Consider the following 13,082-nt stretch of genomic DNA (forward strand, 5'->3'; position numbering starts at 1 on the left):
TACAACTTCCTGTTCTCGGGGGTTCTAGAACTTTCTACAACTTCCTGTTCTCGGGGTTCTAGAACTTTCTACAACTTCCTGTCCTCGGGGGTCCAGGACTTTCTACAACTTCCTGTTCTAGGGGATCTAGAACTTTCTACAACTTCCTGTTCTCGGGGATCTAGAACTTTCTACAACTTCCTGTTCTCGGGGGTTCTAGAACTTTCTACAACTTCCTGTTCTCAGGGTTCTGGAACTTTCTACAACTTCCTGTCCTCGGGGGTCCAGGACTTTCTACAACTTCCTGTCCTCGGGGATCCAGGACTTTCTACAACTTCCTGTCCTCGGGGGTCCAGGACTTTCTACAACTTCCTGTCCTCGGGGGTCCAGGACTTTCTACAACTTCCTGTCCTCGGGGGTCCAGGACTTTCTACAACTTCCTGTTCTCGGGGATCCAGAACTTTCTACAACTTCCTGTCCTCGGGGGTCCAGGACTTTCTACAACTTCCTGTCCTCAGGGATCCAGGACTTTCTACAACTTCCTGTTCTCGGGGGATCCAGAACTTTCTACAACTTCCTGTCCTCGGGGGTCCAGGACTTTCTACAACTTCCTGTCCTCGGGGTCCAGGACTTTCTACAACTTCCTGTTCTCGGGGGTCCAGGACTTTCTACAACTTCCTGTCCTCGGGGGTCCAGGACTTTCTACAACTTCCTGTCCTCGGGGATCCAGGACTTTCTACAACTTCCTGTTCTCGGGGATCCAGGACTTTCTACAACTTCCTGTCCTCGGGGGTCCAGGACTTTCTACAACTTCCTGTTCTCGGGGATCCAGGACTTTCTACAACTTCCTGTTCTCGGGGATCCAGGACTTTCTACAACTTCCTGTCCTCGGGGATCCAGGACTTTCTACAACTTCCTGTTCTCGGGGTCCAGGACTTTCTACAACTTCCTGTTCTCGGGGATCCAGGACTTTCTACAACTTCCTGTCCTCGGGGATCCAGGACTTTCTACAACTTCCTGTCCTCGGGGGTCCAGGACTTTCTACAACTTCCTGTCCTCGGGGTTCTAGAACTTTCTACAACTTCCTGTTCTCTGGGATCCAGGACTTTCTACAACTTCCTGTTCTCGGGGATCCAGAACTTTCTACAACTTCCTGTTCTCGGGGATCCAGGACTTTCTACAACTTCCTGTTCTCGGGGATCCAGGACTTTCTACAACTTCCTGTCCTCGGGGGTCTAGAACTTTCTACAACTTCCTGTTCTCGGGGATCCAGGACTTTCTACAACTTCCTGTTCTCGGGGTCCAGGACTTTCTACAACTTCCTGTTCTCGGGGATCCAGGACTTTCTACAACTTCCTGTTCTCGGGGATCCAGGACTTTCTACAACTTCCTGTCCTCGGGGATCTAGGACTTTCTACAACTTCCTGTCCTCGGGGTTCTAGAACTTTCTACAACTTCCTGTCCTCGGGGATCCAGGACTTTCTACAACTTCCTGTTCTCGGGGATCCAGGACTTTCTACAACTTCCTGTTCTCGGGGATCCAGGACTTTCTACAACTTCCTGTCCTCGGGGGTCCAGAACTTTCTACAACTTCCTGTCCTCGGGGGTCCAGGACTTTCTACAACTTCCTGTTCTCGGGGATCCAGGACTTTCTACAACTTCCTGTTCTCGGGGGTCCAGGACTTTCTACAACTTCCTGTCCTCGGGGGTCCAGGACTTTCTACAACTTCCTGTCCTCGGGGTTCTAGAACTTTCTACAACTTCCTGTCCTCGGGGATCTAGAACTTTCTACAACTTCCTGTTCTCGGGGGTCTAGAACTTTCTACAACTTCCTGTTCTCGGGGGTCTAGAACTTTCTACAACTTCCTGTCCTCGGGGATCTAGAACTTTCTACAACTTCCTGTTCTCGGGGATCCAGGACTTTCTACAACTTCCTGTTCTCGGGGGTCCAGGACTTTCTACAACTTCCTGTTCTCGGGGATCCAGTACTTTCTACAACTTCCTGTTCTCGGGGATCCAGGACTTTCTACAACTTCCTGTCCTCGGGGGTCCAGGACTTTCTACAACTTCCTGTTCTCGGGGATCCAGGACTTTCTACAACTTCCTGTCCTCGGGGGTCCAGGACTTTCTACAACTTCCTGTTCTCGGGGGTCCAGGACTTTCTACAACTTCCTGTCCTCGGGGGTCCAGGACTTTCTACAACTTCCTGTTCTCGGGGGTCCAGGACTTTCTACAACTTCCTGTCCTCGGGGGTCCAGGACTTTCTACAACTTCCTGTCCTCGGGGGTCCAGGACTTTCTACAACTTCCTGTCCTCGGGGTTCCAGGACTTTCTACAACTTCCTGTTCTCGGGGGTCCAGGACTTTCTACAACTTCCTGTCCTCGGGGGTTCTAGAACTTTCTACAACTTCCTGTTCTCGGGGTTCTAGAACTTTCTACAACTTCCTGTTCTCGGGGGTCCAGGACTTTCTACAACTTCCTGTCCTCGGGGATCCAGGACTTTCTACAACTTCCTGTCCTCGGGGGTCCAGGACTTTCTACAACTTCCTGTCCTCGGGGATCCAGGACTTTCTACAACTTCCTGTCCTCGGGGGTCCAGGACTTTCTACAAGTTCCTGTTCTCGGGGATCCAGGACTTTCTACAACTTCCTGTCCTCGGGGTTCTAGAACTTTCTACAACTTCCTGTCCTCGGGGGTCCAGGACTTTCTACAACTTCCTGTTCTCAGGGTTCTAGAACTTTCTACAACTTCCTGTTCTCGGGGATCCAGGACTTTCTACAACTTCCTGTTCTCGGGGGTCCAGGACTTTCTACAACTTCCTGTTCTCGGGGGTCTAGGACTTTCTACAACTTCCTGTCCTCGGGGGTCCAGGACTTTCTACAACTTCCTGTTCTCGGGGGTCCAGGACTTTCTACAACTTCCTGTCCTCGGGGGTCCAGGACTTTCTACAACTTCCTGTTCTCGGGGATCCAGGACTTTCTACAACTTCCTGTTCTCGGGGGTCCAGGACTTTCTACAACTTCCTGTTCTCGGGGTTCTAGAACTTTCTACAACTTCCTGTTCTCGGGGGTCCAGGACTTTCTACAACTTCCTGTCCTCGGGATTCTAGAACTTTCTACAACTTCCTGTTCTCGGGGATCCAGGACTTTCTACAACTTCCTGTCCTCGGGGGTCCAGGACTTTCTACAACTTCCTGTTCTCGGGGATCCAGGACTTTCTACAACTTCCTGTTCTCGGGGATCCAGGACTTTCTACAACTTCCTGTCCTCGGGGATCCAGGACTTTCTACAACTTCCTGTTCTCGGGGATCTAGAACTTTCTACAACTTCCTGTTCTCGGGGATCTAGAACTTTCTACAACTTCCTGAACTCGGGGATCCAGGACTTTCTACAACTTCCTGTTCTCGGGGATCTAGAACTTTCTACAACTTCCTGTCCTCGGGGATCCAGAACTTTCTACAACTTCCTGTCCTCGGGGATCCAGGACTTTCTACAACTTCCTGTCCTCGGGGGTCTAGAACTTTCTACAACTTCCTGTCCTCGGGGTTCTAGAACTTTCTACAACTTTCTGTCCTCGGGGGTCCAGGACTTTCTACAACTTCCTGTTCTCGGGGATCCAGGACTTTCTACAACTTCCTGTCCTCGGGGATCTAGAACTTTCTACAACTTCCTGTTCTCGGGGATCCAGGACTTTCTACAACTTCCTGTCCTCGGGGGTCCAGGACTTTCTACAACTTCCTGTCCTCGGGGGTCCAGGACTTTCTACAACTTCCTGTCCTCGGGGGTCCAGGACTTTCTACAACTTCCTGTTCTCGGGGGTCCAGGACTTTCTACAACTTCCTGTCCTCGGGGGTCCAGGACTTTCTACAACTTCCTGTTCTCGGGGTTCTAGAAATTTCTACAACTTCCTGTTCTCGGGGATCCAGGACTTTCTACAACTTCCTGTTCTCGGGGGTCCAGGACTTTCTACAACTTCCTGTTCTCGGGGATCCAGGACTTTCTACAACTTCCTGTCCTCGGGGGTCCAGGACTTTCTACAACTTCCTGTCCTCGGGGGTCCAGGACTTTCTACAACTTCCTGTTCTCGGGGGTCCAGGACTTTCTACAACTTCCTGTTCTCGGGGGTCCAGGACTTTCTACAACTTCCTGTTCTCGGGGTTCTAGAACTTTCTACAACTTCCTGTCCTCGGGGGTCCAGGACTTTCTACAACTTCCTGTCCTCGTGGATCCAGGACTTTCTACAACTTCCTGTCCTCGGGGATCCAGGACTTTCTACAACTTCCTGTTCTCGGGGATCCAGGACTTTCTACAACTTCCTGTCCTCGGGGTTCTAGAACTTTCTACAACTTCCTGTCCTCGGGGATCCAGGACTTTCTACAACTTCCTGTCCTCGGGGATCCAGGACTTTCTACAACTTCCTGTTCTCGGGGATCCAGGACTTTCTACAACTTCCTGTCTTCGGGGGTCCAGGACTTTCTACAACTTCCTGTTCTCGGGGGTCCAGGACTTTCTACAACTTCCTGTTCTCGGGGGTCCAGGACTTTCTACAACTTCCTGTTCTCGGGGGTCCAGGACTTTCTACAACTTCCTGTCTTCGGGGGTCCAGGACTTTCTACAACTTCCTGTCCTCGGGGTTCTAGAACTTTCTACAACTTCCTGTTCTCGGGGATCCAGGACTTTCTACAACTTCCTGTCCTCGGGGGTCCAGGATTTCTACAACTTCCTGTCCTCGGGGTTCTAGAACTTTCTACAACTTCCTGTTCTCGGGGTTCTAGAACTTTCTACAACTTCCTGTTCTCGGGGATCTAGAACTTTCTACAACTTCCTGTTCTCGGGGGTCCAGGACTTTCTACAACTTCCTGTTCTCGGGGTTCTAGAACTTTCTACAACTTCCTGTTCTCGGGGATCCAGGACTTTCTACAACTTCCTGTCCTCGGGGATCCAGGACTTTCTACAACTTCCTGTCCTCGGGGATCCAGGACTTTCTACAACTTCCTGTTCTCGGGGTCCAGGACTTTCTACAACTTCCTGTTCTCGGGGATCCAGGACTTTCTACAACTTCCTGTCCTCGGGGGTCCAGGACTTTCTACAACTTCCTGTTCTCGGGGTTCTAGAACTTTCTACAACTTCCTGTCCTCGGGGATCCAGGACTTTCTACAACTTCCTGTTCTCGGGGATCCAGGACTTTCTACAACTTCCTGTTCTCGGGGGTCCAGGACTTTCTACAACTTCCTGTTCTCGGGGATCCAGGACTTTCTACAACTTCCTGTTCTCGGGGTCCAGAACTTTATACAACTTCCTGTTCTCGGGGATCTAGAACTTTCTACAACTTCCTGTTCTCGGGGATCCAGGACTTTCTACAACTTCCTGTTCTCGGGGATCTAGAACTTTCTACAACTTCCTGTCCTCGGGGGTCCAGGACTTTCTACAACTTCCTGTTCTCGGGGTTCTAGAACTTTCTACAACTTCCTGTTCTCGGGGGTCCAGGACTTTCTACAACTTCCTGTTCTCGGGGATCCAGGACTTTCTACAACTTCCTGTCCTCTGGGATCCAGGACTTTCTACAACTTCCTGTTCTCGGGGGTCCAGGACTTTCTACAACTTCCTGTCCTCGGGGATCCAGGACTTTCTACAACTTCCTGTCCTCGGGGGTCCAGAACTTTCTACAACTTCCTGTTCTCGGGGATCCAGGACTTTCTACAACTTCCTGTCCTCGGGGGTCCAGGACTTTCTACAACTTCCTGTCCTCGGGGGTCCAGGACTTTCTACAACTTCCTGTCCTCGGGGATCTAGAACTTTCTACAACTTCCTGTCCTCGGGGGTCCAGGACTTTCTACAACTTCCTGTCCTCGGGGTTCCAGGACTTTCTACAACTTCCTGTCCTCGGGGATCCAGGACTTTCTACAACTTCCTGTACTCGGGGGTCCAGAACTTTCTACAACTTCCTGTTCTCGGGGGTCCAGGACTTTCTACAACTTCCTGTCCTCGGGGGTCCAGGACTTTCTACAACTTCCTATCCTCGGGGGTCCAGGACTTTCTACAACTTCCTGTTCTCGGGGATCCAGGACTTTCTACAACTTCCTGTTCTCGGGGTTCTAGAACTTTCTACAACTTCCTGTCCTCGGGGATCTAGAACTTTCTACAACTTCCTGTTCTCGGGGGTCCAGGACTTTCTACAACTTCCTGTCCTCGGGGATCTAGAACTTTCTACAACTTCCTGTCCTCGGGGGTCCAGGACTTTCTACAACTTCCTGTCCTCGGGGATCTAGAACTTTCTACAACTTCCTGTTCTCGGGGGTCCAGGACTTTCTACAACTTCCTGTTCTCGGGGATCCAGAACTTTCTACAACTTCCTGTCCTCGGGGATCCAGGACTTTCTACAACTTCCTGTTCACGGGGATCCAGGACTTTCTACAACTTCCTGTTCTCGGGGTTCTAGAACTTTCTACAACTTCCTGTCCTCGGGGATCTAGAACTTTCCACAACTTCCTGTTCTCGGGGGTCCAGGACTTTCTACAACTTCCTGTCCTCGGGGATCTAGAACTTTCTACAACTTCCTGTCCTCGGGGGTCCAGGACTTTCTACAACTTCCTGTCCTCGGGGATCTAGAACTTTCTACAACTTCCTGTCCTCGGGGATCTAGAACTTTCTACAACTTCCTGTTCTCGGGATCCAGGACTTTCTACAACTTCCTGTTCTCGGGGGTCTAGAACTTTCTACAACTTCCTGTCCTCGGGGGTCTAGAACTTTCTACAACTTCCTGTCCTCGGGAACCATGACTTTCTACAACTTCCTGTTCTCGGGGATCCAGGACTTTCTACAACTTCCTGTTCTCGGGGTTCTAGAACTTTCTACAACTTCCTGTTCTCGGGGATCCAGGACTTTCTACAACTTCCTGTTCTCGGGGATCCAGGACTTTCTACAACTTCCTGTTCTCGGGGATCTAGAACTTTCTACAACTTCCTGTCCTCGGGGGTCCAGGACTTTCTACAACTTCCTGTCCTCGGGGATCCAGGACTTTCTACAACTTCCTGTTCTCGGGGGATCCAGGACTTTCTACAACTTCCTGTTCTCGGGGGTCCAGGACTTTCTACAACTTCCTGTCCTCGGGGTTCTAGAACTTTCTACAACTTCCGGTTCTCGGGGGTCCAGGACTTTCTACAACTTCCTGTCCTGGGGGTTCTAGAACTTTCTACAACTTCCGGTTCTCGGGGGTCCAGAACTTTCTACAACTTCTTGTTCTCGGGGATCCAGGACTTTCTACAACTTCCTGTCCTCGGGGATCTAGAACTTTCTACAACTTCCTGTCCTCGGGGGTCCAGAACTTTCTACAACTTCCTGTCCTCGGGGATCCAGGACTTTCTACAACTTCCTGTTCTCGGGGATCCAGGACTTTCTACAACTTCCTGTTCTCGGGGATCCAGGACTTTCTACAACTTCCTGTTCTCGGGGTTCTAGAACTTTCTACAACTTCCTGTTCTCGGGGGTCCAGGACTTTCTACAACTTCCTGTCCTCGGGGGTCCAGGACTTTCTAAAACTTCCTGTTCTCGGGGGTCCAGAACTTTCTACAACTTCCTGTCCTCGGGGGTCCAGGACTTTCTACAACTTCCTGTCCTCGGGGTTCCAGAACTTTCTACAACTTCCTGTTCTCGGGGGTCCAGGACTTTCTACAACTTCCTGTCCTCGGGGATCCAGGACTTTCTACAACTTCCTGTCCTCGGGGGTCCAGGACTTTCTACAACTTCCTGTTCTCGGGGGTCCAGGACTTTCTACAACTTCCTGTTCTCGGGGATCTAGAACTTTCTACAACTTCCTGTCCTCGGGGGTCCAGGACTTTCTACAACTTCCTGTCCTCGGGGATCCAGGACTTTCTACAACTTCCTGTTCTCGGGGATCCAGGACTTTCTACAACTTCCTGTCCTCGGGGATCCAGGACTTTCTACAACTTCCTGTCCTCGGGGGTCCAGGACTTTCTACAACTTCCTGTCCTCGGGGATCCAGGACTTTCTACAACTTCCTGTCCTCGGGGGTCCAGGACTTTCTACAACTTCCTGTTCTCGGGGGTCCAGGACTTTCTACAACTTCCTGTTCTCAGGGATCCAGGACTTTCTACAACTTCCTGTCCTCGGCGTTCTAGAACTTTCTACAACTTCCTGTCCTCGGGGTCCAGGACTTTCTACAACTTCCTGTTCTCGGGGTTCTAGAACTTTCTACAACTTCCTGTTCTCGGGGATCCAGGACTTTCTACAACTTCCTGTTCTCGGGGGTCCAGGACTTTCTACAACTTCCTGTCCTCGGGGGTCCAGGACTTTCTACAACTTCCTGTTCTTGGGGATCCAGGACTTTCTACAACTTCCTGTCCTCGGGGGTCCAGGACTTTCTACAACTTCCTGTTCTCGGGGATCCAGGACTTTCTACAACTTCCTGTTCTCGGGGTTCTAGAACTTTCTACAACTTCCCGTTCTCGGGGGTCCAGGACTTTCTACAACTTCCTGTCCTCGGGGATCCAGGACTTTCTACAACTTCCTGTTCTCGGGGGTCCAGGACTTTCTACAACTTCCTGTCCTCGGGGTTCTAGAACATTCTACAACTTCCTGTTCTCGGGGTTCTAGAACTTTCTACAACTTCCTGTCCTCGGGGGTCCAGGACTTTCTACAACTTCCTGTTCTCGGGGATCTAGAACTTTCTACAACTTCCTGTCCTCGGGGGTCCAGGACTTTCTACAACTTCCTGTTCTCGGGGGTCCAGGACTTTCTACAACTTCCTGTCCTCGGGGATCCAGGACTTTCTACAACTTCCTGTCCTCGGGGGTCCAGGACTTTCTACAACTTCCTGTTCTCGGGGGTCCAGGACTTTCTACAACTTCCTGTTCTCGGGGTTCTAGAACTTTCTACAACTTACTGTTCTCGGGGGTCCAGGACTTTCTACAACTTCCTGTCCTCGGGGGTCCAGGACTTTCTACAACTTCCTGTTCTCGGGGGTCCAGGACTTTCTACAACTTCCTGTCCTCGGGGTTCTAGAACATTCTACAACTTCCTGTTCTCGGGGATCTAGAACTTTCTACAACTTCCTGTTCTCGGGGTTCCAGGACTTTCTACAACTTCCTGTTCTCGGGGGTCCAGGACTTTCTACAACTTCCTGTCCTCGGGGGTCCAGGACTTTCTACAACTTCCTGTCCTCGGGGGTCCAGGACTTTCTACAACTTCCTGTTCTCGGGGGTCCAGGACTTTCTACAACTTCCTGTCCTCGGGGGTCCAGGACTTTCTACAACTTCCTGTTCTCGGGGGTCCAGACTTTCTACAACTTCCTGTTCTCGGGGTTCTAGAACTTTCTACAACTTCCTGTCCTCGCGGATCCAGGACTTTCTACAACTTCCTGTTCTCGGGGATCTAGAACTTTCTACAACTTCCTGTCCTCGGGGATCCAGGACTTTCTCAACTTCCTGTCCTCGGGGGTCCAGGACTTTCTACAACTTCCTGTCCTTGGGGTTCTAGAACATTCTAGAACTTTCCGTTCCCGGGCACCAGACCCCATCACAGATGTTCTGAGCCGCCATGGTGTGGCCGGGACTCGAACTCGGGACCCCGGGGCGCACTCACCCGCGGATGAGCCTGTAGACCACGCAGCAGTCCTGGTTGAGGCCCCGCACCTTGAGCGCCTTGTCCAGGGAGTCGTAGACGCTCGCGCCATCGCGGACGGTCACCTGCGTGGGGGCGCGGGTCCTCATCGTTATTATTATTAATAATAATATTATCATCGTTATTATTATTAATAATAATATTATTGTTATTAATATTATTTATTATTATTACTATTATTATTGTTGGTATTATTGTTGTTGTTATAGTTATTATTGTTATTGTTGTTATTATTATTTTCTATTATTATCATTATTGTTATCATCATCAATATTACTATTATTATTGTTATTGTTATTGTCATATTATTATTTTTTATCATTATTATTATCATTATTATTGCTATTACTGTTGTTATTATTATTGTCATTGTTATTGTTATTATTACTATTATTGTTATTAGTATTGTTATTGTTGTAATTATTGTTATTATTATCATTATTATTAGTGTTATTATTACTATTATTATTGTTATTATTAATCATTATTGTTTATTATTACTATTATTATTGTTATTATTATCACTATTATTATTATTCCCCCCCTCTGCGGTAGCCACCTCCTACCCTCCGGGTCCCAGGTTGACAATGCGGACCGCCTGGAACCGGCGCCTCTTTTTTTAAATATTTATTTATCATGTATACAATTTTCTAGTTTTTAATATTTATTTATTGTGTATAAAATATCCTAATTTTTAATATTTATTTATTTATTTATTTATTTATTTATTTATTTATTTATTTATTTATTTATTTATTTATTATACAACACAGCAGAGGGCACCAGACCCCATCACAGATGGTTGTGAGCCAGCATGGGGTGGCCGGGACTCGAACTCAGGACCTCTGGAAGAGCAGGTGGCGCTCTTAACCACTCTAAATAAATAAATAAATAAATAAATAAATAAATAAATAAATAATTTAAAAATTAGAATAATGCACACATAATAAACAAATATAAAAATTACAATATTGCATACATATTAAATAAATATAAAATTTGAATACTGAATACATGATGAATAAATGAATAAATATTTTAGGGGCTGGAAAGGAGGCCAGCAGAGGGCGCCAGACCCCATCCCAGACGCCTGTGATCCACCCTGTGGTGGCCGGGACTCGAACCCGGGACCCCGGGCAGAGCAGGCGGTGCTCTAACCACCGAGCCGCCCCTCCACCCCCTCAATACTATTTATTGGTTATTTATTGATTGTTTGTTGACTGACTCACCACCGTGCGCTGCTTGTTGGGCAGGAAAACCTTGACGGTGCCCAGGGTCCGGGCAGCCTGGGGGCCTCGTGCCGGCTCCATGGGCCCCGCGGTGCTGCAGGCGGGCGGGGGTCGGGCCGGGCGGCGGGGGCCATGCGGGTCCTGGGGGGGCAAGGAGATAAACATAAATAAATATAAATAATAAATATAATATTTACCTGCTCTTCCCCGGGTCCTGAGTTCAAGTCCCGGACAAATAAGTAAATAAATAAATATTTTTTAGAAAATAATAATAATAAATAAATATAAAAAAATAATAATATGTAGGGGGTCGGAGAGGTGGCTCAGTGGCTAGAGCGCCGCCTGCTCTTCTTCCCCGGGTCCTGAGTTCAAGTCCCGGCCACCCCAGGGTGGCAAATAAATAAATAAATAAATACTAAAAAATAACAATAAATACATATAAAATAATAATAACAATTATCTGCTCTTCCCCGGGTCCTGAGTTCGAGTCCCTAATAAATAAATCAATAAACAAATAAATATTTGTTGGAAAATAATAATAAATAAATAATAAAATAAGAATAAATAAATAAATAAATACTAAAAAATAATAATAAATACATATAAAATAATAATAATAATTATCTGCTCTTCCACAGGTCCTGAGTTCGAGTCCCGGCCACCCCAGGGTGGCAAATAAATAAATAAATCCTAAAAAATAACAGTAAATATATATAAAATAATAATAATTATTATCTGCTCTTCCCCGGGTCCTGAGTTCGAGTCCCTAATAAATAAATCAATAAACAAATAAATATTTGTTGGAAAATAATAATAAATAAATAATAAAATAAGAATAAATAAATAAATACTAAAAAATAACAGTAAATACATATAAAATAATAATAATAATTATCTGCTCTTCCACAGGTCCTGAGTTCGAGTCCCGGCCACCCCAGGGTGGCAAATAAATAAATAAATACTAAAAAATAACAGTAAATACATATAAAATAATAATAATAATTATCTGCTCTTCCCTGGGTCCTGAGTTCGAGTCCCGGACAAATAAATAAATAAATAAATAAATAAGTAAATAAATATTTGTTGGAAAATAATAATAAATAAATAATAAAATAAGAATAAATAAATAAATACTAAAAAATAATAATCAATAAATACATATAAAAGAATAATAATAATTATCTGCTCTTCCAGGGGTCCCGAGTTCGAGTCCTGGCCACCCCAGGGTGGCAAATAAATAAATAAATAAATAAATATTTTTTTTAGAAAAAATAATAATAAAGCAATATAAAAAAATAATATTTAGGGGGCCGGAGGGGAGATAGCTCAGTGGTTAGAGCAGCGCCTGCTCTTCTTCTTCCCCTGGGTCCTGAGTTCGAGTCCCGGGAACCCCACGGTGGCTCACAGCCGTCTGTAAATGGGGTCTGGCGCCCCATTTCTGGCCTGCACAGAACATGGCATTAAAAATAAATGAATAAAATAAAAATAAATAAATAAAAATAAATAAATAAATAAATGATTAAATAATAAAATAAGAATAAATAAATATTAAAAAATAATGAAAATGAATAAACATAAAATAATAAATTTAGGGGGCCGAAGAGGCGGCTCAGTGGTTAGAGCGCCACCTGCTCCGCCCGAGGTTCCGAGTTCGAGTCCCGGCCTCCCAGAACGCTGTATAAATAAACAATAAATAAATAAATTAAAAACACAAAACTCTATAAAGAGAACTCCAGGCCGATGGCGGGAACTCCGGAGCCGCGGAGCCGAGACCGCAGGGCTTCGCCTTCATCCGGGAATCTCGCACCCGAGTCCCAGACCCCCGGACCCCGTCGGGTCCGGTCCCGCCCCGCCCAGGCCACGGCGCGGGTCCTGGGTTCGAGTTCTGCGCGGGCCCGCGCTCACCGGTCACAGCGCCGCCGCCGCCGCCTCCATCTTGGGCCCGTCTTCTGGGTTCCGCTCCGTGCAAAGATGGCGGCCCCCGTGGGCGAAGTTCCGTACTGATCCGAGCGCGCCTTGCCCGGTCCCTCGGCGGCCACCGTAAAGCCGGGGACCGCCGGAAATGACGTTGCAAACATGGCGGCCCCCTTGGGGGAAGTTCCGTACGGAGCCGAGCGCGCGGTTCCCGGTCCCTCGGCGGCCGCCGTACAGCCGGTGCGAACATGGCGGCGTCCATGGGGGAAGTTCCGTACGGAGCTGAGCGCGCTTTGCCCGGTCCCTGTGCGGCCACCGCAGA

The 13,082-nt window shown here is 47.7% G+C and overlaps 1 protein-coding gene across 1 annotated transcript in view; it reads right to left on the bottom strand.

The window, feature by feature from the left end:
* The window catches only part of LOC142842015 (serine/threonine-protein kinase A-Raf-like), a 62,402-nt gene extending 49,592 nt beyond the window's left edge, over positions 1-12,810 (bottom strand). Inside the window, exons 1-3 of the mRNA XM_075959003.1 lie at positions 12,752-12,810; positions 10,847-10,987; positions 9,579-9,682 (exon numbers count right to left, since the gene is read on the bottom strand). Coding sequence (XP_075815118.1) covers positions 9,579-9,682; positions 10,847-10,927 — 185 coding nt within the window. The 5' untranslated portion in view covers positions 10,928-10,987; positions 12,752-12,810. The remainder of the gene's footprint in view (positions 1-9,578; positions 9,683-10,846; positions 10,988-12,751) is intronic.
* Between the last annotated feature and the right edge of the window lie 272 nt (positions 12,811-13,082).

Source organism: Microtus pennsylvanicus, chromosome Y, assembly GCF_037038515.1.
Source record: "Microtus pennsylvanicus isolate mMicPen1 chromosome Y, mMicPen1.hap1, whole genome shotgun sequence".
NCBI lineage: Eukaryota > Metazoa > Chordata > Mammalia > Rodentia > Cricetidae > Microtus > Microtus pennsylvanicus.